The 24,801-nt window shown below is 49.2% G+C and overlaps 1 protein-coding gene across 2 annotated transcripts in view; it reads left to right on the plus strand.

Moving 5' to 3' along the window:
- LOC144169600 (uncharacterized) overlaps positions 1–24,801 on the plus strand; it is a 50,881-nt gene that overhangs the window by 13,581 nt on the left and 12,499 nt on the right. For both annotated transcript variants that reach the window (XM_077698846.1, XM_077698847.1), the window contains exons 9-16: positions 4,924–5,850; positions 8,620–9,021; positions 11,149–11,478; positions 11,864–12,103; positions 14,180–14,525; positions 17,621–17,844; positions 22,255–22,561; positions 24,208–24,494. In XM_077698846.1, coding sequence (XP_077554972.1) covers positions 4,924–5,850; positions 8,620–9,021; positions 11,149–11,478; positions 11,864–12,103; positions 14,180–14,525; positions 17,621–17,844; positions 22,255–22,561; positions 24,208–24,494 — 3,063 coding nt within the window. The remainder of the gene's footprint in view (positions 1–4,923; positions 5,851–8,619; positions 9,022–11,148; positions 11,479–11,863; positions 12,104–14,179; positions 14,526–17,620; positions 17,845–22,254; positions 22,562–24,207; positions 24,495–24,801) is intronic.

Below are 24,801 nucleotides of genomic sequence, written 5' to 3' on the forward strand. Positions count from 1 at the left end.
CCATAGAGCAGGCGGTTATGCGGGCACGCGCTCGTGAGCGTGATCACGAGTGTGCTCGCGAGTGGCGCGCAGTCCTCGAAGTTCGTCAAGTGGAAGTGGAGGCCAACACTGGGTGTTTAATCAAGATACGTGTGTTTTAGATTTTCCTTTAGGAAAGGGACTAATAAGTTTTCTTATCAGCTATGAAGTACAATCGAGCACGATTTGAAGGTTATCGCGCAAGCATCGAGCGGCCAAGCGTGCTACCTGCCTATGGTTTCGTTTCGGAACCATGAAAATCAAGATTTCGCACTCTTTTCTCCCTTGTTGGCTGTTCTATGCTACAACAATGGCCCGCACGACTGACTTGCAACCATTAGGTTTCAAGCTTAACATTTGTTGTTATCAAGCACAGACTTGGTTCCCTTTTATCTACGGTGACGATAACGAAGCTGGCATGGAAGATTTGCTAAAGCTGGTGTTTTCTCTGCTTCATTTGAAAGAGTAGCTTTCCCGCGATAACCTTCGAATCGCACTGAACTGTACGTGCAGCACATTCGTATATTATGGCGGTGAAGCTAGCAAACGTGCGTCTTCGTCCTTAAGTAATTGCCTTTTTGTTATTTTTTGTGCTAGCAACGTGAATAGTAAACCTACGCTTAGCGAAAATCCTTATTGCACTGCTGTTGAATGTTGAGCTTGTTGCACATTTCTTAAATTTCATTCTATTTCTAGCTGTTAACTCGAACAGACATGGCTTCAGAAAAATTCTGGTTAAGCAAATACGCAATGCTGATTCTAACCAAGAGGGTCAAGGAAACAATGGAATAGTGACAAAAAGACAAACCTCTGCAATAAAGATAATTGTACAGTTTTGTTGATGTGGAGGGAATACAAGATGGGCACAGCAATGCTTTTCATACAGCAGAAATTATGGAACCGCAATAGTCAATACCGGTAGAAAAATAAACATATCGAGGATTGATAGTTGACTGAACAAAATATAGTGACATGCTCTGTCATGTTATTACACCAGTGAATGACAAGGAATGACACGCTAAAGTCCAGACCACATGTATGCCTATATGAGGCTTTTTTTGCTGCTCCGCCATTTCCCTGCCATGCTGTTCCCCCAGCGAAACAGCGGGACTGCCTCGATAAAAAAGGCAATATGGCTCGCGTGCATCGCAGCGCACGCTTACCGCGACATATCGTACTTTGTTTATCCCTGATATGGCTGGTCAGGTCGCTTTTAAGATTAAATCTAACGTCGCAGGCATTAATTACAACTACTGGCGTTCAATCGTAACCGGTTGCCCAGTCATGTGCTGCTCCAATGCGCGTCGGCTATGCCGTGCACGCCGCAGCGTTTGACACGTCGACCATTTCTTTCTAAAGGCTCGTAGCGAGCCCACAGTCAAAACACAGCAATAACTAAGCGTGTAAACATCGCAAATCTGACTAAAAGTTCACTTCACAAACCGCTATCGCAAGCGCGCACACCGCGCCACCCTCCGGGGTCTGGCGATGGTAGAGACGTGCACCACGAAGCGTTTGATGACCTCCGCCTTTCGAGCCACACAACTTGCCGTAATCTGGCCCGTTATCTCTGGCATTGCCATCGCGATAACGTCCGTGTTGAATACCACAGATTGAACAGAAACTCGGCCGAGCGAAGCGGCGAAAATGAACTCAAACCACTCGCTACACAGCTCAGGCGGCCGCCATCTTGCGTTGCGCCCGCGACATCCAATCAGGAGGGTCGTTGTAGTGCGCCCCGACCGGAGGACCAATAGCGCTTCAGCATCTATTTCTAGCTTCGTTTGTGCGTCGCTTCTTTTCGGCCGTTTGTGCGTCTGTGAATGAACGAAGATAAAAAGCGAAACCGGAAAGACGATCGTTCGGCCGATCTAACCACATCAAAATGACTGCGCCCGGTGGCACCGTTGCGGAGATAGAGCGCTCCGAAAATTGCCGTTTTTTCGCCCTTTTGCACTCATAGTGTGTCACCGTGCCTGACAAAAGTATTTTTTTATGCCACTTTGCAACGCTTTCCAGCGGGAAAACTTTGCAGACGCATAGAATAGGAAACATAGAAGCCGAATATGTGGGTGTCAAAAAAACGATGTTTTGGACATTTTTCCGAAGTTGAAAGCCGCGTCCCCCCCTTAAGGGGGGACACTGCTCTTAAAAAAACTTTTTTAATTTTTAAGTGAACTCTGTGAAACTTGTCAGTCTTGCTGCTTTTCCTCCACTGATTTCAAATATGGCATTATTTTTTTTGTTGGTCAGTTAGGTCCCGAGATAATTAGAGGTAATTAACCATTTTTGGAGGAACAATAGACAAAACTGTGTTGGTAAGAAAACTGTAATGTTTACATTTTCTAATACTATGAACACTGGTGAGTGCAATAAGACAATTAGTTTTTTGATGCGTCGCTTGAAACTAATTTTACAGCTCGTTAAACCTTGGTGGCAACACTGGCAAGGAGCCATTTTGAGTGCCAACTTCAAACACTAAAGTTTAATGAGCGGTAAAATCAGTTCCAAGCGATGAATAAAAAAACTGATTGTCTTATTGCACTCACCAGGGTTCATAGTGTTGGAAAATGTAAAGATTACAGTTTTCTGACCAACACAGTTTTGTCTATTGTTCCTCCAAAAATGGTTAATTACCACTAATTATCTCAGGACCTAATTGACCAACTAAAAAAATAATGCCATATTTGAAATCAGTGGGGGGAAAGCAGCAAGACTGACAAGTTTCACAGAGTTTACTTAAAAATTAAAAGAAATAGTTTTAAGAGGGGTGTCCCCCCTTAAGGAGGTCGACCTATATTACGACATATACGGTACTATAAACTACCTGCTTTGCTTCATGGCTGTCGCATCATGCGGGTGGTATCCGTAGTGACGCGAGTGCACCAGCCATATGCGCGCCACATTTTCCCTTGCAAGAACCGCTTCACGCGGTTAACCCTTACTTTTAGCCAGGAATGTCAATGCATGAAAATTTCAATGTAGCAAAGGAAATTACGAATTTTACTAACTTTGTTGCATCGAGGTTTGACTGTATGTATATAGGACAGCTCTTAGGCGACAGCACAATACTGGCTTGGTCAACATACGGGCGGATGCTTGATTCAGTTTGTGGCATGTGCGTTTATCCCATTAAAAAGAAGGATGATAAGGGATAATAAATTATTAAAGCTGAGCGTTAATAATTTATTTGTCAATAAACAAAGCACTGCTTTTCAGCAAACAAGAGCTCAAAAAGCTGTGAAAGGTTTGGTTTTTCCATTCAAAAACAAAAAGTTATATTAAGCCTTTAGTGTCCTTTATAGCACAGTTCAATGAAGTCCGGTAATCAGTTGGCTTGGATACGGTGACTGTTTGTCAACTGAGTGCCTGATTCATGCAGAGCACAGTTGTTTGAAAGAGTGTATGTATGTAGTGGCTAGCAAGGAATACCGTATTTACTCGCGTAATGAACCCTCCCCCACTTTTCTTGTTGAGAATATACTTTTTGTGTCACTTTGAATAAAAAAAGCAGCGAGAATATGCGTTTAACTCAGCATGGTTGCTGATGCTGTAGGCGATCGCAGAAACTTTATATTGTGCTACAGTAAGCGCAGAAATGCTAAAAATGCATTCCAAGAAAAAGAAATCCCAAGTGTAGCCGGAGTTGTGAGTGCGAATGCCGTGGCTTACAATTTAAAAATTGCGCGCTTGCGGTGCGCCACCTGTTGAATGCAAAACAAACCTTCTGGCGCCATAAAAATGTTGCGGCGTGAGAACAAACCACAAAACGTACTCCGCATTCCTTCCCTGCTCTTTGCTGTTTGGGCTGGTTCCGCCGGCATGCGAACAAAGTACTAAACGTACTTCTCATTCCTCTGCTCTTGCTGTTACGCGACTTCGCCATTACGTTCCGTGGTTTTGTTGTTCAGCTGTGTTCCAACCTTTTTTTGTGCTCCAACTGCACGGCATTTTAAACTAAGGGGGTGGAGCATGCATTGCATATGGAAATGGCACAGCTGTGTGGCACTTCAGTGTTGACCCAGTGCGTATAGGCTACGGGTGAAAAAGAGAGGTTTTCGGGCGATGCACAAGGGTCGCCATGTGTTTCATGGTCCCAAAGGAAGTTTGCCGGTGTCAGAAAAGAAATTTTGGAGTGCCTTGACGGCATGGAAGACGGTGCCGGCAACAAAAGTGCAGCCGCAAGTGACTTCAGTGAGGGGGGAAGCTTCATGGTGAAGGGGGTCGATGGCGAGTTGCGAATAAAATATAAATTTTATTACATAATTACCTACGTGTTTTTACAAAAATGGTAAGGCTGTGGCAGCGCTTATCTTAGCAACTTTACTGTATGAAATGTCAACTTTTAAAGATCTGTTGCAATTTTTTTCCCGCATAATGAACCCTCCCCCCAAATTAATGCCGAATTTTCTGGAAAAAAGTGGGTTCATTGCGCGAGTAAATACGGTAGCTCTAAACAGAAGTTCTGAATGTTCTTTGACTTTTTTTATTATTATTATTAGGCTAACTGATACAATTAAAGTGCGTAAAAGAATTGGATGCGAACGAGGAGCCACTGAACCAAAACTTCATTATTGTCACAATAGCCATTACAAGGCCATCGGCCATGCCGCGTGCCAATGAGCAAAGGACGCAAAACTGCCGTAGTTTTATTGAATAATGACAGGGGCACAAGGCACTGCATGACGGCCAGAACAAACTAAGTGTTTGTACGAATCAGGCAGGAAATTCATCCAATCGTCTCTCATGTGTGCAAGATATCATTACGTGAACCATCTCTAATTCTTTTCTCCTTTACTCTGGTGGTCTAAAATGTTGAATGCAGTTCAAAATTAACAGCCTCAAAGCTAGTTTTCACTGAAACACGTTTATTTCTCCTTTTCACTTTTTTACCACCATGCCCAGACCATGGACGAGAGTGAGGAGGCGGGTGGCGAGACGGAAGGAGCCGGCCCCAAGCCCATTTTATCAGCACTGGGCCTGCACCGGCAAGGAGACGAAGTGGCGATGCCCTCAGTCGGGCCAGGTCGCCGCGGCCGCACGAGCAAGTCCGCCGCCAAGGACTTCATCAAAACTATGTGCGCCAAGCGACCACGCAGTCCCGAACCGCTCTCATCTCCTACGAGAGCGCCCGGCACCTCGGCTGCCATCGCCTCGCCAGCGAAACGGCCGGCAACGGCATCTTCCACTTTGAGCACTCGGGAAGCGGGCGCTGCCGCCTCCATCACAGTATCGGCAGGAGGCGACGGGCCCAAGCCTGGCGAGCCAGAGTCCATCGCCATCATCTACCTGCCGAAGCCGGACGACCCAGGCAAGTACATCACCGTGAAGGGCGACCACCGGCAAGTGAGCGGCCTGGACCGGGTCGACCTCAACCCGGTGGTCGTCCTGGGTCCCAAGCGCACCGAGCTCAAGGTGGGCCCCGCAGGCCCGAAAGGAGGCAGCACGGAAGGGGGCGAGTCCAAGGAGCCGCCGGCGGGGGGGTCGCAGGAAGAGCCGCGGGTGATCAACGTGGAAGTGGTGCAGCTGGGCTCGCTCGAGGACGAGGAAGGGGAGGAGGACGAGGACGCGTACACCACCCAGTACCGGAAGCCGGCCGTGGTGGCGAGGGCGCGCATGAAGGCCGTGGGGCTGTTCTCCTCGCCGTCGCGGCAGATGGCCTACCACAGGGGCCCCGGGAGGCCGCGCAAGACCTCGCTGCCCGTGCCAACGCCCTCACGCAGAGGCCGCAAGCGCCGCCGGCCTGCTCGGGACGACTTCTACTACGATGACGAGGACACCGAGTTCATCCCTGCCCTCTCACGCTCCACCAAGTGCAAGACAGTTGTGGAGGTGAGTGGGCTCGTTGTGCGCTGTAGTGTCGCCAAAGGCCAGGCACATTCAGTCTTGGGCTGCATGGTTGATTTCAAGCGTAATGACTGCGGTGAGATGAACACACTAAGTGCAGGAATCCGTCGGGTAGTGAAGACATTTTGCAACCCAACAGTATGTGGTTAAGTAGGCTGTGTTGGAGAAGCTTTTGAATGTGGCACTAACACGTTGGTGCTCATTTGTGCTCTCTGTTAACTCGCAAACCTCCTCTCGCCCTGAGGAAAAAATTCTCATAATAGTACTTATGGCTCTGCTGGCAGCCCTGCCGTCCGAGAGCTTACCGTATTTACTCACATAATGATCGCACTCGCGTAATGATTGCACCTTTTAAGTATGTCGTCAAAATTATTTTTTTTTTTTTTTTTTTTTTTTTTTTTTTTAATTTCCCGCGCAATGATCGCACCCTGAACTTGCCGCAGCGATTTGGCGTATGTGTGCCAAGTCTAGCTGATGATGGCTTCCTTCCTTTTCAAAGTGGACATGGCTACTTTATTGCTGCAGACTTTCTGATATTACAATATCGGCAAGTCTGCGTTCATTATTGATAAGGAAGAAAATCTCACTAAATGCACATGCACTCACAAAAGAAATTAAAAAAAAAACGCTCAGGTGACTGCGTCGGCCATGTTTGTTTTGATGTCCCGCACTGTGACAGCGGCAGCCACCTACAGGTTCGTAAGTTATCACCCCGCAGCAAACTCTTCCCGCTCCTTCTCATAATTCATGGTAGCACCGCGTCTTGCATCTCTGTGCAAAGTGGCTGGCTGCGGTGTGCGGAGTCCTTTGTGCTTGTTTGTGGCGGTGTCGTCTCGCCATGGGGTGGTATGCAAGTTTTATGGCCTCCTCTAACCTTCGGGCTGTTGGCTATGCGCTACAACACAGCAACCGTGCTGCAGGTAGGCACTTTGGCATCGACGAGGCCCGCATACAGTCCTGTCATGTCTTTTCTTTTCTCTGCGCTTGTTCTGTCACTTTTTCTGTCCCAACCGTGTACACAGTTTGAAGTTCTAAAATGAGGAGTTGGGATTTAAGGAGAAAAAAATAAATAAGGTCTGTGCAGCTTGTGGGATGTGTGCATTTATTACAAAGGTAATCCTTATTTACCCTTCAGTTTTGGTTATGTTCATGAGACCTATCGTAAAAATTCTGACCCGCAACTTTCTGCGTTTCTTGTGCTAAAAATTTTTTCGTGAGACTTACCGTGCGTAAGATCACACCCCTAAATTTGCATCAATTTTAAAAAAAATACGGTCGTTACGCGAGTAAGTATGGTATGTCTACACTGGCCGATGCACCTGGGCGGAGCTGCAGCAAGTCAGGTTGTACCTGTGATTTGTGCCAGCACCATTTTGTAGCCTTGTTAGAAAGGCGAATAAATTTGCTTCGAAGCTTTAGGGAACATGTAATGCAGTGGCCACTATTTGTTTGCACTGTGTCATAAACCCAGCTAATGAGACCAAGAAATGTTTTGACTATGCAGTGAGAAGATTCCCGGTAGAATGTTTCTAGCACCAGACTTATTGTGCCTGATTAAAGACTGCCAGTCCTGGCACTTCAATGCATTAGTAAGGGCCGGCAAATGTCATAAAAGCTCTTTCTAGGAAGCTCAACTAATACCTTGCTGTGTGCGCTAAAGCTTAAATGCTTTTAAATGTTCTAGTACAGTCAAACCCTGCAATAACGAAATCCCACAAGTACGAAATTCCCGCGGCATAGAAATATTTTCAGATCCTTGGTGAACGTCTATAGAAGCCCATGTATTTTATATCTCGCAGCAATAAAATGTTTTTGGAAAGCGATCCCACGTTAACGAAATTCGCTGCAAGTCTGGTCAGCGTTTTATCTACCCATTTGAGGGTAACAACAGTGTCCGAAAGGCTAACAGTGACCATGACTAAAGCATGCTCTTTCAAGGAGTCCTGTGAACTTCCTGTACAAACCAAGATTTGGTGCGTTGCCCCAGCTGGCCTTGCGCCAAAAAACTCCAACCATCATCATCAAGATTTGGTGCGAATATGTTGCTGACTTTGATGCACAAGCAGTAAGCAAAAATGTTGGGGTGGATCAGGGGGTCGGAAGCTGGCTCCTGGACAACGTTACTGAAAAGCTTTTTATTGTCTCTTTGTGACACGCATTAGGATGTTGCCGTCAGAAAAATTTGTAACTGCCTGTATATGCTTTTGATAACCAAAATTTCACTTAAAAGCCATAAACAACCGGATCTCATAAGTAGTTAATAATATAGGTCGTGTCCTAATCGTAAACACGCCACCGTAAACGTCACCACCGTTTCCTAACCGTTGTTACAATAGGAAACTGATCACCGACGAACCAAGACCACAGATAACAGTGGAGACACGCGACTACACGCCAACAGGCTGGCCTAGCACTTAACCGACACCGTACTCACAGAAGGAAAAGCACCGTAGTTTCCGGTGCGTGCGAAATTCGCTATATTAGTGCATTTCTCCAGCTGATTTTTCAGTAAAGGGGCAAAAAACAATGACTCATCATCTAGCGAATTCGTTCCATCCAGGTTAACCGTCGCAACGCCTTCGTTACATAGAGGTCGCAAACATGTGGGTTTCAATGGGGCTGGTGATGGGCAATTGAAAAACTTCGTTAAATCCAGGATTTTGTTACATAGAGGTTCGCTACATCCAGGTTTAACTGTAGTGCGTAATACGTTTGTACTGCATGTGCTGATGCGTGCCGTCTCCCCCCACCCAGGTGGTGGGCGAGGACGTGGACCCCTCGTCGTCACTGGTGCCCGAAGTGCCCAAGAAGAAAGTGGGCCGGCCACGCAAGTACCCCCCGCACCCGATGCACCACCTGTCGCCGCAGCAGCGCAAGATGCTGGCCGCCCGCCGGGGCCGCAAGAAGCTGACGCAGCCGCGCTCCCGCCGCAACCGCGTCTTTGTTGTCATGGCGGACGGCACCATGGTGGAGGTGTGCGGCACGGACCGGCAGCGGGCGGTGGAGCGGGCCACCGAGAAGGTGCGCGCCATGCGGGAGGGGGGCGGGACCGACGCTCTGGCTGCGGACGAGACGGACCAGGCCGAGGACGAGGACAGCCTGTCGGGTCCGGCTAGCTCCGGCACGGGGGCGGCCAGCCACAGAGAAGCGGGTTTGGTGAGTGGGCCTTTTCATTTAGGGCGCAGCCCTTTGGCGGCCGTCTATGGGCTGAGCCGTGTTGTCGGCGCAACCATGTGAACGATGGCAAGACCGACGAGTGAAAGGAGAAAGCGAATGATGACAGAAAGCAAAGGAGGAGAGTATCACTACATTGGGAGGAGAGGGCGGTTCGCCGTGGCGGCGCGAGCCAGCACTCTCTGAAAGTGGGCGGTGGAGGAGAAGAGGGGGCAGTATACTGTGCCCGCACGACGCTTGGCGTTCACTTTAGCATTCGCTTAAGGCGCAGTTCACGGTCCCTTCCTGAGACGCACTTCGCACCCCCGACGTAGAGGCTCGTCATCGCTGCCGTCGAGAGAACCCTCGAGTGAGTGCTGCCTCAGCGCACAGCTGCTGCGCCCAAATACCGCATTAGGGAGTATCCTAATTGCCAGCCAATTTTTTAGTGCTAGCTTCAGAACATTAACCAACTTTAGTAACCATGTGGTGTCTTGTAGGATTGCAACTGATGAAGCAAGTGCATTTTTTAGAAAGAAATTCGTAGATGACAAGACTTTTCTTCCTTTCTTCTTCAGCCGGTCCCGTTTCCACATTTCTTTCTAATCATGTCAGACCAATAAGCCCGAGATTGTTTATTGAATTTAAATGCCTATGGATTCAAACTTTTTTTTTTTTTTTTGCACATGTAGACTATGTATTCCTTGATTTTTCCTCTAGTTGCACGCCATGACCACATTTAGACAACAGAATAATTTTTTAGCATTGTTAGAATTAAAAATAAGGTTTTCTGCCTTAAGGGCATTTGTGCCATGTAGCACTTGCATAAATTTGTGCACTCTAGCTTAGTATCAGTCGTGAGACTCTCACCAGTTCTTTGCAGTCCGCGAAGGCTAGCATATTTAAAACCCGTTAGCTGCTGATTATAAGTTGGCTATGATGCAGGGACATGCTGCTCAATAACCCCCCAGGGCCTCGGGCCTGTTTCTAAATAGTCGTTCATTCATTCAGTGACGAGCAAAGTTGGTGTCTCAGGGAAGTATGCACTTGGGACCTTCAGAGTGCCACCAGGGGCAAGATATCTGCCACTTGTGTGCAGGACTTACTTTACACTAGTCTTATCTGCATGATACTAAAACGGGGGGGGGGGGGGCGCTGGCTATCTGGTGGAACAAGCCTGCTGAGCGAAAGACGCAGGGGGCTGGAGTAAATGCAGAGATACCTGAGGAACTGCAGTTTCATGTTTTTTATTGCTCAGTTACAGCTACCAACAGTGGGATCGATGACGTTTTGTAGTATGTGTCCACACAGGGCAAAGACTGCTGGCACTAGTTTCACACGTATGGAACTCTCTCCTCGTGAAAGGAAAGTGCAGATACAAAGTAAAAAAAAAACAACAAAAAAAGAAACATGCGACAATTGCTATGGGGTTGCCAAGAACAGACTGCATTCTACAAGCAATGTGCACACGGCATCACCTGGATGGCTGAGCTGTTTTTGCTGAAACTAAAAGCCAGTAACTTGTGGTGGGCAGATCTGGAAAAGGCAGTGAGCGTTGCAGTTTGCCAGGGCTGAGGGGCTTACCATTGACTGGCATGTGCCAGGCGCATGCACAAAGGGAGCAAAATAGAGCTGGTCGCAGTTCCGTAAAGTGACTTTGTGGAGTATGGGGCTCGCTCATGATGCTCGTGTAGAATTCTCCCTTCTTCCTCGAGCAGTGAGGGTAAGAAAGATGGAAAATGGTTCTGTTGCATGCACAACACAACCGTGCAGCCAGTTTCTTCTTCAGGGGTGTGAGAGACACAGTAAGTGGGCTATTGCAGGGATCATTTCCCAATTAGTCGTGGCTTCAGGCACAGTGGTGACAAAAACCCTGCTTGGCACATCGAAAAAAAACGAGAAAGAAACAGCGGGCTAAACTCGACGGCAGCCTTACAAGAAGCCCAGTCTGAGAGGTCATACTGAACAATCTCTCAATAACAATTGGAAGAAGTGGTGTTTGTGAGTGATTGCCCACCTTTCCCATCCTGAGGAAGAGGGGTCGACTCACTGCCATTACGCTTCTCCTTGAGGGTTACTTTGTTAATTAAGCCAAGTCACAGGGTCGAGTGCTCTGTCGTTCTCCTGCAGGAAGTGCCCAAGGCCGCAAACGCCCAGGGTTCCACCGCGAGCTCCCTGCTCACTCCCGGAGGGGTGGCCATGGCCGCGGGGGGCAGCAGCCCCGGAATGGTTCCCCCAGCCGTCGGGGGTGCGGCGGTGGGTGCCGGGGGTGCGGCGGTGGGGGCTGGCGGCCGAAGGAGGACCAGCGGCCAGATGAGCCTGGAGGAGTGCACCAACGATGCCGTGGACGACGCGCACACACTCAAGCTGCCCAACACGGTGCAGCTGGTGGAAAGCGAGCTGCCACTGGCAGAGGCGGAGAACGCGGACTCCCTCATCGGCATGTTCCTCTTCCGGCAGGCACGTACCCTCCTCTCCACCTCTCGCGTGCCCCCTGTTGTTGCGTTGCCTCTGTGGGCAAAGGCACACAACTGCCAATAGCATCCCGGTCGGTTTTACGCTATCTGTTTGGAGATTCCTTTAGGCAAGGTTAGTCTTGTTGGAGGATTTCACTTTTTTACGTTACTCCCAAATCGGGCTCTGTGGACTGTAGGACCCCCGCAGAGTGTTGTTCTTTTGAGTCCTCATATGTGTCAAAGACGACAAATGCTCGCCTGAGTGTCCACCATCTGTGCCCAAACGGATTTGTCAAACTCGCATAATAATGAGGATGTGATGAGATAGAGCTTGGAGTGGGAGACTATCCCACACGGGTACTGTGAATGCACCCCTTAATTTGTCACAGGTGTTCTCCCCCAACGACACGAGCCTGCAGTGCCTGTTCTGCCAGTCGAAGTACGTGTTCCGTTTCCCCGTGGACCTGGAGAAGCACTACCATGTGATCCACGAGATTGCCGTGCACAGTGCCAAGGCAGAGTTCAGTGAGGCGGTGGTCTTTGTGTGCGTGCCTCCGGACGTCACTGAGGACACCACCCTCAACTCCACCTGCCGGTTCTGTGACCTCACGCTGCGCACCCTCTCAGAGGTGGGTCCTGTTGCTTGAATGTTTCCTCCCGTGGGCGGGAATCTCGTAGGTCTTGCTTGGTGCTCAATGTGCCTTGCAGGTTTGGAGAAAGCTTGTACTGTGCAAGTACCTCTTGTTCACCCTGTGCAAAAACTTCCCTGAACTGCTTTCCTGTGGTGGGCAGTTGCACAGCTTGGGCAGCATAAAACAAAAGGGTCATATTGTCCCAGCCATTTTTTTTTTTGAGGGCTTGTTGGAGGCTAGAAGTGTAGGCGGGTGGTATGGCACCAGTTTGTTCGGTGAGCGCACCAAATAGCTGAACGGATTGCTACCAGTGCTCAGCATGGTGTGCCTACCATTGACGTGCCTGCTGTAGATTGTCTTTCAGGGAACACCTCAGCCTTATGATGATAGTACAGACAAACCTGGTTATCGAACTCGCAAAAAACCTATCAGTTCGATACAGGCCATAATCTGATATAAGCCTGCTAAGGGATTGAACGTTATAAAAGCACATACCATTTCTAAAAACACTTAATGGGTGAAATTGCCTTACTTTGGCACGAAAAAGGCCTGTATCTTATTCTGCTTGAACAACCTCGCAGACTGAGACGGTGTGCACTCCCCCACATTGTTTTAATAGTCGGAGCAGCTGAGGCCGCAACCTTTTACATTCGGGAAGAACTACCGGACTAGGGCAAAGGATTGTCGTTGCTTGCCTCGCTGTGTTCACTTTTACTTGCGCTAGGTACAATGTTGGCAATGTAGTCTTCCAGACTTTTTCATAGTTGCAGCATCATCATCCACACTCAAAAACTTGCCGACCGTCGATCCGGCAATGGTGTCCGGAAATTCCGACAACTTGCTCCACTCTTCGGCAGCACTAGCAGTGGCTTTGTTGCACTCCTCAGGATTTTAAAAGTTATCGCCGGCAAATTTGAAGCAATTTGAGCGCTTTTTTTGGTAACATCTGGCCAGAAGTTGCTTCGAGAAGGTTAATTTAAGCCCCCTGCCGATCATGCTGAGGGTGTTGTTCTGGGCAATCTCGTGCACTGCAGGAACTACCCGACTTGTCACTTTCGGCTGACTTTTTAATTGCCAGCTCCACGGCGAAAGGCAAATTCGGCTGCTTTGCATACAGCCGTAAAATAAGCCTTTATTTAGTGACATTAGCGTTAGCCACCACAGCTAGACTTCAGAAGAAAGCTAAAAGCACAAACCGCAAATACAATGAACGGGAAAAAAAGTATGGTGGGTGGGCCAGGATTATTTTTTGCATGGGGGTGTGTAGACGGCTCGCCGTGCACGGCGCTGTGGCGCACTCACGATAGGGAAAGCGGGGTGAAGAAGGGGAAAGAGCGCTGCCCGTGAGTGGCCGGGCTAAACCACTCTTAGGGATGTGTTGGCGGAATTTCTCTGCCGCCCCAAGGGAAAGCCAACTTAGGGGGCACTTCTGCGGCATTTGGCAGTCAATGTACTAGGAGTCGCTGGTGTTTCTGTTCGATATAGGCGCGATTTCTGCTATATGTGCTCACTGCAAATATATTGTGACCAGAAATAGTTTGGCAATCAGGATAATTCGACGTAAATAGGTTCGATATACAGTCGAATCCCGCGACAACGAACTCTGCTTCATTGAAATTTATCCTTCAATGAAATATTTCCAATTCCCCTTCAGCCAGCCATATAAGTCAATGCAACAAAGCCCTCGCCACAATGAACCACACGCCTGTCTTGCTTTCACTTCAACAAAATATTTGCTCAGTGGGGCTGGGATGTACGGCGCGAATCGGTACCTACTGCTTGGCGGTTCCTTCGACCATGTCGAAATGAGGCAGTCAAGCAGACACCGGCTTCACAACACGGGGGACCCAGGTTTGATTCGGGCCGCAGGAAGCCTTTTTCTTTCCCTTGACCCACGCCCATTCATCATCATCGTCAGATAAAGTTGGCTTTCCTGCAGGCCGTGTTGGCGTACAGCGGCATCAGTGAGGGCACTAAAGCTTTGCTTTAATTGTTGTAATCATGGACTGAATTCTTGGTGCGTGCTCCTCCACCCTGTTTAGTTCACGCCTTTGCCCGCGTATCATCTGTCAGGTTCGCAACCACTACCCGGAGGTGCACCAGAAGACGGTGCGTCTGGTGGCCGAGTCGGCGGTGACGGAGCTGTCGAGCCAGTTCTACTGCAGCGTGTGCTCGTGGGCCTCGGCCAGCTTCGAGCTGCACCACAGCCACATGAAGGCGGCGCACCGCATGCAGACGTACACGTGCCGCTACTGCGGCTACTGCACCCCGCGGCCCGGGCGGCTGCGCTTCCACGTCAAGCAGCGCCACCTGCAGGACCAGCCGGGCCCCCATTTGCAGTGCTCCGTCTGCTCCGTCTACGTGCACGGCCGCGAGCGCCTGCACAAGCACATCCTGCTCTCGCACGCCGTCCAGACCGGTGGGTGGGCTTGGTCTGTGCAGGCTTGCAACGTAGCTTTGCTTCGCTCATGACAACGAAACCAACAACAAGGGTTGTTCATCTTGCATGAACTCCTAAAAGGCCTCTGGCAAATAAATTTTTGATTGAGCCATGCCAACTAAAAGTGGGTAGCATTTCTGCAATACAAAATAGGACCTTCGGAGTAATGGCACCAAATTTTGACGCCTAAAAAATGATATAATTGGCTTCAGTAGTTTGTACAGATGCCTCACAGAAATTTTTGCAGCAATCCGAGGCTGGAATCACATCTAAAATCGATTTTGATTGTCCCGGCCATGAGCTTCCACAAATCGGCAGCAGTAGCGAAATCGCTTTCGGCGTGAGGAAACATTGGCCGGCGTGTCTGACCGGTTCAGGGTGACGTCATATAGTCGTTTTCGATACCGGAAACGATATCCTGCGCTGCTGCTGTCAGTGGTATTCGTTTGGGCAAAAGACGTGGGTATACCTGTGTGAGCAATGCTTGTAAACTTTGCGCACTTTGCGTGTTCGACGTCTTTGCTCTTCAGTTGGTGGCCGGCGCATGGTGCTTCCTTGTACTGGTGCCGAAAACTGCGCGATGTCGACGCGCACCGCGGCGGTGCGTGTCGCCGAGCTCGCCCAAGTTGTGCTATGGCAAGCTCGCGGAATGCGACGTACTGCTCGTGGAAGTCTCTCCGAGCAAATCGACAACGACGCCAAGATGCATTATTTTCCACGCGACGACATGCAGCGCTAAACGTGGACTAAGTTCGTGCGCGGCGGCGGCCGCAAGAACTGTCGCCCAAGCCAGCGGGCTCGGCGTTGCTCGGGTCAGCTTGGGTGTTGGAAACTTTAGTCTTAGTATCGTGGCGAATATTTGATCGCCGCTATCTGTACAACTGTGAATGGCCATCCCTTACACAACTTTTCACCACACTATCAGCCCCTTTTTCGCATATGGAGCATTATTTTGGCGATAATTGCCGTTTCAGCGATCGGTGACCAAGACATATGCCGTGGCCTGTTTTGATTCTAGCGCATAGGTGGCGCCATCTTTCGACCGCTCGCCGCACCACGGTGCCGGCAGTGCTGGGTCGGAGCGCCGAACCTTCGCTGCTAGTCAGCGTAGGCTTACCATCGCGACAAATATCTGAATGCCGCTTTTAAATTCAGCGCTGATAACAACTCCTAGCACAATTTTTCACCACACTAACATCTACTTTCTCGCATGTGGAAATTCTTTTACGCGATCAGATTGATTAGAAGAGTGGTGACAAGCTGTTGCTATCACGGTCTGTGCCGGTTCGAGCCGCAGTGATATTAAAAAAACGGACGATGGTGAAGACATCGCTGGCCTAATCGCCTGGCCGAATAAAGTTGCTCTGTCTGTCGGATGGCAGCGACTCATCCGAGTCTAACGATTCAGACGACATGTCGACTGCGCGAGCGAGTGCGGACCATGGGCATTCGTAGCAGACGATGCGGCGAACGTCCCTGACGTCACAGGTGAGACCGTGACGTAAGACCGGCCCGCTTGCAGGCTGGCCTTCGAACGGCCATTTTCCCGTGCTATAATTAATTCTCTGTTTGCGGCTGACGGCTTTCAGTTCGATTTTCGTAATTACTGGGCTAATAGGTATTCTTTACAGCATAAAAACTGAAAGCGATAAATTTAGTGTCATTACTCTTTTAAAGCACCAAATTTTCCTTTAGTACATATTAATGTGTTATTGTTCAAAAACTTTGACACAAAAAAATTCCAAAGTCTGGGGTTCTGGTGGCAAGCTTTGGTAGCTCACGTTTGTCAGATCCCCCTGTCTGTATATTAATTAAGGTGAAACTCTATGCCATTAGGTGTTCAGGGGGGACACGTAGTGGTATGGGAATATGAGCTCGTCTGTGGAGGTTGCAGGCTGAGCAGTTCAGTGTGGGTACATTGTGTCTGTTAAAAGTAGTACAGCTAGTCAATTTTATTTACTTGGCTTTGTTTAGCAGGAGCTGGAATGTTCTATTTCAGTGGCTTTGGGCATTTTCTGTGACTCTCGCAGTTTTTTTTAACCTGTGGGAATTGCTTGATTTGGTTGCGCATTCATTTGAAAAAGTCCACTGTAATTAGCTTGCACTTTGTTCTTCTGCATCGCTCAAGCTTGCTACCTGAAGGGCACCCAGCAAGCTTGAACATTCTGGATGTGTTAGATGTATCAAATATTTTCTTTTATCTTCATCTTCATCTTTTTCCTTTTTTTTTCCTTTGCAAGCAACAGAAATAACTAATCTTTAATATTCTTTCATACTTAGCAGTCTTGTACTCGAGTCCTTAGTTCTTGAGATCTTGCTTTATTTAGACAATTTTGTGTCGGCTGGTAAAGGCATAAGAAAATTAGACTTCCTATGGGTACTCCTTGCAGTTCAATTTGTGTCATGCTATCATGTTTCGGTTCAGTCTTTTCTCTCATTCCTTCTAGATGGTGCACCATATTTAGTAGCTAATGCTTGCATGTGTTTCTCTCTCTCTCTCTCTCTCTCTCTCTCTCTCTCTCTCTCTCTCTCTCTCTCTCTCTCTCTCTCTCTCTCTCTCTCTCTCTCTCTCTCTCTCTCTCTCTCTCTCTCTCCCTCTCTCTCTCTCTCTCTCTCTCTCTCTCTCTCTCTCTCTCTCTCTCTCTCTCTCTTTTTTAGCAGGCTAGTTTAGAATGACATCTATGCGAGAGTGTGATGTGATATAAAACTCTCTTCAAGGCACCCCAGTGTCCACATACTTAAAAATGACCCCCGCTCCCTTTCCAGCATTACTATTTCTTAAAGTGCTTGTTTTACTTTTCCTTTGAGCTCTGCGTGGCAGTGGTATATTGCACAGGCTCATATGTGACGTGTGAAAGAAACTGTGCCGGGGGAGCAGAATCTAGAATTGCTCCCTGCCGCGTGGGAGGAATGAAAGACCACAAAAAACGGCAGAGGCCATCCCACTCCTTCTTGCCAATGTCATTCCTCCTCCCCCCACTAACGTCAACAGGGGTGATAGATTGGGGTGGAGTGCACTTCAGTTCTTTTTTCTAATGATTCCCTGCCGTAAAATGGCCCAACTGTGTGTGCAGGCCCCCAGACGTGGTCGTGTGCCAAGTGCCTGCAGCCATGTGGCAACTCCAAGGACCTGATGGGCCACATCACCCGGTGTCCGCTGCTGCGGGGCGACAAGGGCAAAGGGGGCCGGGGGATTGTGAGCACGGGGCTGAGTTCAGCCTCGGGAGGGCCCAAGGCCAACCTTTTCTACAAGTGCAACCACTGCTCGCTCACCTTCACCTCCGAGGACGAGATCAAGGCAAGGAGGCTCCCCTGTGTATCGGATCCCTTTTGAGTGCTCCTTTGGGAGATGCTGGCTTTGGAGGGGGGGGGAGCAGTATATATGTGTGTTAGGACCGATCGAAGAATGGTGGGAAAATTGATGCATGTCTATGGCACAAGCGTTTGGTGTCGTTCAATGGTGCATACTTGCAGCACCTCTTCTGTCTTGTGCCCCCACTCTTTAAGGGAATTTTCAAATTCATTCAAGCAGATATAGTTTCATCAGAGGTTTTTGATCATGGAGTTTTCAGCTCGGTGCGAAGGTTCAACTATATGATTCTGTTCTGTTCTTATTTATAGCTTCGTATGTAGCTAAAGCTTATTATCAAAGTTTTGTACTGCTAGCCACTCCCCACACCCCCTTTTCTTCTTCAAACGTCACGATGTGAACTAGCAGCTTGTAGCTGCTACGCTGCTGCTATGCTGCTGCAGAAATATGTGCGGTTTTAGAGCATATTTTGTTCTTGGGAGGGGCTAGCACCAGGGAGCAACGTAAAACAGGAGCGCCGACTTGGCCATCTCTGGCGGGCTCTTAATGTCCCCAACTCGCGGAGCACACTGTAGATGGCACTACAAATGGGCTCAATTCATGGGGCCATCTATGAATTGAATACAGTTAGACCTGTATGTGACGAACCTCTATGTAGCCAATTCCTAAATTTAACAGAGTTTTTTAATTACCCATTGCCAGCCCCATTGAAACCCATGGGCTTGCGACCTCTATGTAACGAAGGCACTGCGACGGCTAACCTTGATGTAACGAATTCGCTATGCTGATGAGCGATTGCTTTTTGCACTTTTTCTGAAAAATCGTCTGGAAAAAGTGCACTAATTCAGCGAATTTCGTCCGAATCGCAAACAACTGTGCATTTCCATGTGTGAGTGTGGTGTTGGTTAGTAGATAGGCCTGCCTGTCGGCGTGTAGTCGCACGTCTCCACTGCTATCCGTGGTGTCAGTTCGTCGGTGGTGAGTTCTGCGGCCAGAAAACGAAAAGTTTTGTCTTTCCAAGACAAGCTCGCGATTTCAAATACCGCCTCCCCCGGCGAGAAAGAAGAACGTGATGGAGGCGAAAAGCAAAAACGCCCGTGTGTACGAGACTTCGGCGCACGTTAAGGAGCCCCAGGTGGTCGAAATTGATCCGGAGCCCTCCACCGCGGCGCGCCTCATCGCCTGCGTTGCGTGGGCGCGTTTAACCGTACAATCAAATCAAATCAGAGAAAGAAAAACATAGCCGCCCGTTAGAGTAAACCGCCTAGCACCCTCTCAGCAATTTTGTGCACAGAAAAGAGCATCAAGTTAACGCTCCCTAACATAAGTTTGGTACTTGAAACGCGTTAAGGCACCAAAAAGTACCAAAAGGCGAAAGTGATACTTAGGTTACGTTCTTGATTACGAGGCTGAGTGACGTTGCTTCTTTGGAGTGCCGTGTAGAGACTAAGTTAGTTGTAAAGAATCAGGTACAAAAATCATGAATTTTTTCACTCTGGAATAAATCCTTGAAGGGTGAGTTCACCGTCACTGATGTCCAACATTCTGGTTTCGTTTCTGTTTCATTCACGCGAGCCTTAACTCAACCTGCGTGTAACGAAAAATTGCGAATTTTCGTCAACTTCGTTACATCCCGGTTTAACTGTAGCGCCATCTACACTATCCACAGTCGGCTTTCCTCTTTATCTTGCTCGGTGGTTAGCACTGTCGCTGAACTGTTGTAGTGTTGCTGTCAAAGCCCCTGTATGAAGCGTACTTTCAGGATGTGCACTTGTGCAGTGCACCTTGGCAATGCCTTTAGAAGCACTGCTGTGCGGTTGCAGGTGATACTTTATAAAGGGGGCGTCCATACACCCCTTCATCTGCCATTTCTTTTCCCTCATTGCAGTTCATTGCACCTAGTTCAAAAATTGACTATGACAGTATGGCCTACGCTCTTAATGTTGCCCTAATAATTATTTATTTTTTTTAAATTACAAATAGGTCCACTGCTGGCTTTCATCCTGTAGTGAACATAGGTTAAGGATGATGTTAAGGGTGGTTTGGCCTTTTGGTCCACTTTTTCGAGCTGCCGTGAAACCTTGTTACAAGAAATGCTGTTACCGGACACACTTGGTTATAAGAGACATTTGAAAATGAGTTGGTTGGCTTTCCTACGTTTGCCATCTTAGCAACATCGCATATGAAAGACATGGTTGCAAGAGACCCACTGTTACTAAAAGCAAGTTTTTTGGGTTCCCAGAGGATATGGTTCACTTTTTACGAGAGACCCGCCGCGGTGGCTCAGTGGCTAAGGCGTTGTGCTGCTGAACACGATGCAAGTTCGATTCCCGGCCACGGCGGCCGCTTTTCTAATGGAGGCCCGTGTGTACGCCCATGTGCACACGATTTCGGCGCACGTTAAAGATCCCCAGGTGGTCAAAATTAATCCGGAGCCCTCCACTACGGTGCGCCTCATCGCCTGCGTCGGCGCGTTAAATCCTACAATCAATCAATCAATTTTTAGAAGAGACATGATGGAAGAGGGGGCCTTATATGAATGACCTTGTGAAAAACTGCCCTAAAGATGAAGCTTGGGTCTGCATCCAAGAGACCTCATATGCTCCGGGAAGCTTACTACAAGTCTTGTGATCCTCGCGAAAGTAAATGCTGCCCTTGGGAATGATCCACTGGAGAAGGACGAAGATATTGCAGGGCAGAAAGTGTCAGCAGTTGTAGCTGACAATGTTTCTAAGAGCACCTCAACAATATTGTGAGAAACAGGGAGGCTTGCAAAGTGCATTGCTTTACCTTCAGAAGTAGGGAAAGAAACTAATACAACCTAGAGTCAATAAAACTACCATGGATGACTTTCTCAGGACATTCTGAGCAATTTTGTGCAGACATGTTTAAACACACTTTGATACTGATGCATAATGAACTTGTCCAGTATGACTCCTCAGTGTTCCTAGATTTTTTGGTTACAAGATACGTGTTTCCCGGGTCCTATGAGTGTCTCTTGCAATGAGGCTTTACTGCGATAGCTAGATAACAGCGTGAGGCATCATGCAAGAGCCTATGGTCAACACCTAGCTTGTACAGTCCAACCTCGATGTAACGAACTTCGATGTAACGAAACCCCCGATGTAACGAACCACGGAATTTTTTTTAACTTCAAGTGTATGTACACAATGTATTTTCGCCCTCTGTGTAACGAAGTCCTGTTTGCCTAAACTTCAATGTAACGAAGTTTCATGGACAACTAGACACAAAGTTCTGGATGTAGAAGCAGATTTCGGGAGACGCAAGTGTTGAAACGTGGTCTTAGTAAAATGCTAACGGCAGCACGGCCAGTGCCGCGAATGCGGCGAGCCACGGAGTTCGTGAGTGAGCTCCTTGCCTACAGGCTGTGCATAGTGCCACCGCTGCCGCATGCTGCTACTTTGCCCTTCGTTCGACTTCGTTCATGCTTGTTAGGTTCCATCATTCCAGCAAGAGTGCGGCAAAGCATTTGTGTCTTTATGAGTGCGCGTTTTTTTCACGCTCGCGTTCACGATTGCACGCCGCCGCCGGCTTCTGCCTCGGGCAGAAAGCAACTTGGGCCGCGCGCGGCAGTGGGGAGGCGCGCGTCTCATGGGGGGAGCTTCGAAGCGCTAGGGGATGCCGGCTGGCCTCGCCACAGACGATTAGGCTTACCACCGTGGAGGGCATTTGATAGGCGCTTTCCTAAGCGGCATGTATGATGTTTTACAGTGCACTTTTCACCCACATTATCAGCTTTTTTTTTTTCCCCCACATGAGCAACTTCATTTGCCCCTCATGTTGCGTTTCAGCAAGCGGTTAGAAGCGGTCGCTGGAGCTACTTGCATCGCGCGGATGGTCTCCGCGGCTGTGTCAGCGCGCCTGTGGCTTGCAAGGCACATTTTTGCATGCAGAAAACGCTCCATGCGGTTCACGCTGATGCCTGCTTTACAATTAAGCTCCACCGGAAACAGAAACAGTGCGCCAGTTGTGTAGGCGTGCCAAGTTTTCGTTTGCAGGAACTGCTTCACATGGTTAACACTTCATTTTAACTGTAAAATTTGAATGTAACGAAGTATATTACAACTTTTACCGACTCTGTTACATCGAGGTTTGACTGTGTTGCCAATGTGGCAGTGCTGCTGCGTGGCAATATCTCCGACCTGGGTGTGCTGTCCATCAAGTGCAGTTTTTTTCTTCTTCTTTCTTGTTCTTGATTGGTTTGGTGACTCGATTATCCCGGTTGAATCTGTGCCACCCCTCTCACTTGCCAAAGCAGAAACGGCATCCAGTAGTGGTGATGTCTGAAGTCAGGTGGATTGGAGGCTTGGCCTGCACATTTCTCTTCTTGTGTCTTCCCCTGCGTAATGGAGGTGTGTCCCCCTGTGGCTGTTGCAGAAGCATATGGCAGACGGCGTGCACGAACCTGCGGAGCAGCAGTCCGGCCCAGCCTCATCGGTGGTGGTGGAAGAGGGTGTTGGTGGCGGGACGGAGGGCGTGGCAGGCAGCCTGGAGCCGTCGGGCGGTGGCGTTGTGGAGGCTGGCAGTAGCGAGGAGGACCTCCTGGGGGCCTCCCTGTCCAGCACGTGCTTCCTGTGCCGCATGCGCTTTGCCAGCGCCGAGGCCTGCCAGATGCACCAGCACCACGTTCACATGCGCTGGGTCAAGCGCGGACTGCCGGACTTCGCCAACGAGGACGTCCAGAGTGAGTGCCCCTCCCCCTCCCCTTCCCTGGCTGCCCTCTTCTTTGGCTGCCGGAGCTCTTTTTCACGAGCCTTGCGCCTCTGTTCACGTGTTCTCACTAGGTAGGTGTAGTGACAGGGCGTCCCTTGCCGTCTTCTGTCCTTCTCTCGAGCGACAGGGTTGTCTGTTGCCCTGTTGCTGACATTTTCCTGTCTGCTCTGCTTGTTGTGGAGCTTTGTTGCTGCTGCAGTGTCTGTCTGCAGGCAGTTTCACCATCATCAACTAGCAAGCATTGACACCTTGTGCAGCCTACACTTGATCTGAGATAACGGGACACTCACGTCCTTTCTTTTGCGACAGTGCTTTGTGTGTGTGGCTTTTGCAGAGTGCACAAGGTTCCCTCTTATTGAAAGAAAAGTAAAGGCAGATAGAGGAAGCTAGGAGTTTGTGTTGCCAGGCACACTATAATTGCATCTTTATCACCCGGTAAGATCTCTGGCGCTAGGCTTGACGCGATTAGGCTGCAGATCAGAGCCATCTTTTGGGACTGTGTTATTGCTGTTGAAACACTTGCCGTTTCGTATCATCTACCATGGCTCTTGAATTTGTTTGTAATGGCTGGAATTTAGATTCTTGGCCTAATGCATTTTTGCCCAGGGGCCCGCTGTGGTGGCTCAGTGGCTAAGGCGTTCTGCCGCTGATCCCAAGGATGCGGGTTCGATTCCTGGGTGGAGGGGAAAAGCAAGAACACCCGTGTGTTCAATACTTCGGCGCACGTTAACGATCCCCAGGTGGTCGAAATTCATCCAGAGTCCTCCACTACGGTGCTCCTTATGGCCTGTGAAGCACCGGCGTGTTAAGCCCCATTATTAATCAACCAATCAATCAACTTTGGCACAGGGAATTTTCCAAATTTTTGTCACACCCAGTCATAGGTCGGCAGGCTCACTTACGGGTGCACTCACCCACCCCCACTTACTTACTATTCATAAGTGAGTGGTGAGTGAGCCTCGCCATCGTTTTGGACTGGAGAGTGAGTGCAAGCCCCACGTGCAGTGAGCCCCGCCCACCACTCGCAAGTGCCAGTGCCACTCGCCGCAAGCTATTTGCGAAGCTTACCACAATGAGCGCCACTATTGCGCTTGTACTCGCTGTTGACTATTCATTGGAGGAGCCGTTCGTCGTGATGGTTGCTAATGGCGAGATTGCTTTTAGCTTTGGAAATATGTTGTCGCTGAGCTGCTGCTATGGGCACCCTAGAATTAATGCCCTGGTGGCATGTTGATATAGGGATATGATTTGGGTAGCCTTCTGACGCCGTAATGCACTAATGCTGTTAATTTTCATTACTCATGGAGGGTCTGCTGCACACGCTCGCGTGCGAGGGCAGACGACGAGTGGTGAGTGCGAGTGGCGACTGCGAGCAGTGAACGCACGCGCAAGTGAGTGCGAATGGTGATGTGAGTGTGAGTGGGTGCAAGTGTTGACGGTGGGCGGTGAGCGTGAGGAAAAATATATGTTTCTGTGCGAGTCTGAGTGACTGGGGCCCAGTTTTGCCAAGGTATGCCCCCAATTGGTGGTATCATCTAGATTCTGCTGTGTTGTGTTTGTTGCTGCCCGTTGTGTTGTCCCTGGGTGTTGTCTCTCACCAGTGGTGTTTTCCCGCAGACAACCTGTACAGTATGCCCACAGTGGACAACACCGACACGGAGCTGTCCCAGCAGCGAGCAGTGGAGAGCATCACCCAGCTAGGATCAGAAGAGGAGGCCGCGTCTGGGGCAGCCACCGATGAGGTCCCCGGTTCCGAGGGTTCAATCGGCACTTTGCCCGGTACTCCTAAGAAGGGCGCAGAAGACGGAGGACTGGACGATGGCAAGGGGGCTTCACCAGGCGGCCTCGCTTCGACAGACATACCCTCGGATGCGAAGCTCCTTGAGCTGGGCTTCCCCACAAAGGTGCCGAACATTACCTATTCTTACCACCTTTTCCTCCTGCTCCTTTCCTTACGCCTTGCGCTTAACTGAGAAAAAGTGCAGTCGGCCACTGTTCATCGAAGTGAAGTGTATGTGTGAGCATGGAAAGGCTTGATGCGCCCACCAAGGCCTCCTGGAGAAAACAGTCAAGATAAGCTGATACAGGAAGGTCGAGTTACAATGAGCCTGATGGTTGAGCAGAACTTGTTCGTGATAACTGAAGTTGGTAGTTGATAAACTTTATGCATGCCTTGATGTAGAGAGTGGGCTCAATGCCTGCCATGGTGAT

Source organism: Haemaphysalis longicornis, unplaced genomic scaffold (genome assembly GCF_048455015.1).
Source record: "Haemaphysalis longicornis isolate Haplotype H1 unplaced genomic scaffold, Haemaphysalis longicornis Haplotype H1 scaffold_2, whole genome shotgun sequence".
NCBI classification, from domain to species: Eukaryota; Metazoa; Arthropoda; class Arachnida; order Ixodida; family Ixodidae; genus Haemaphysalis; species Haemaphysalis longicornis.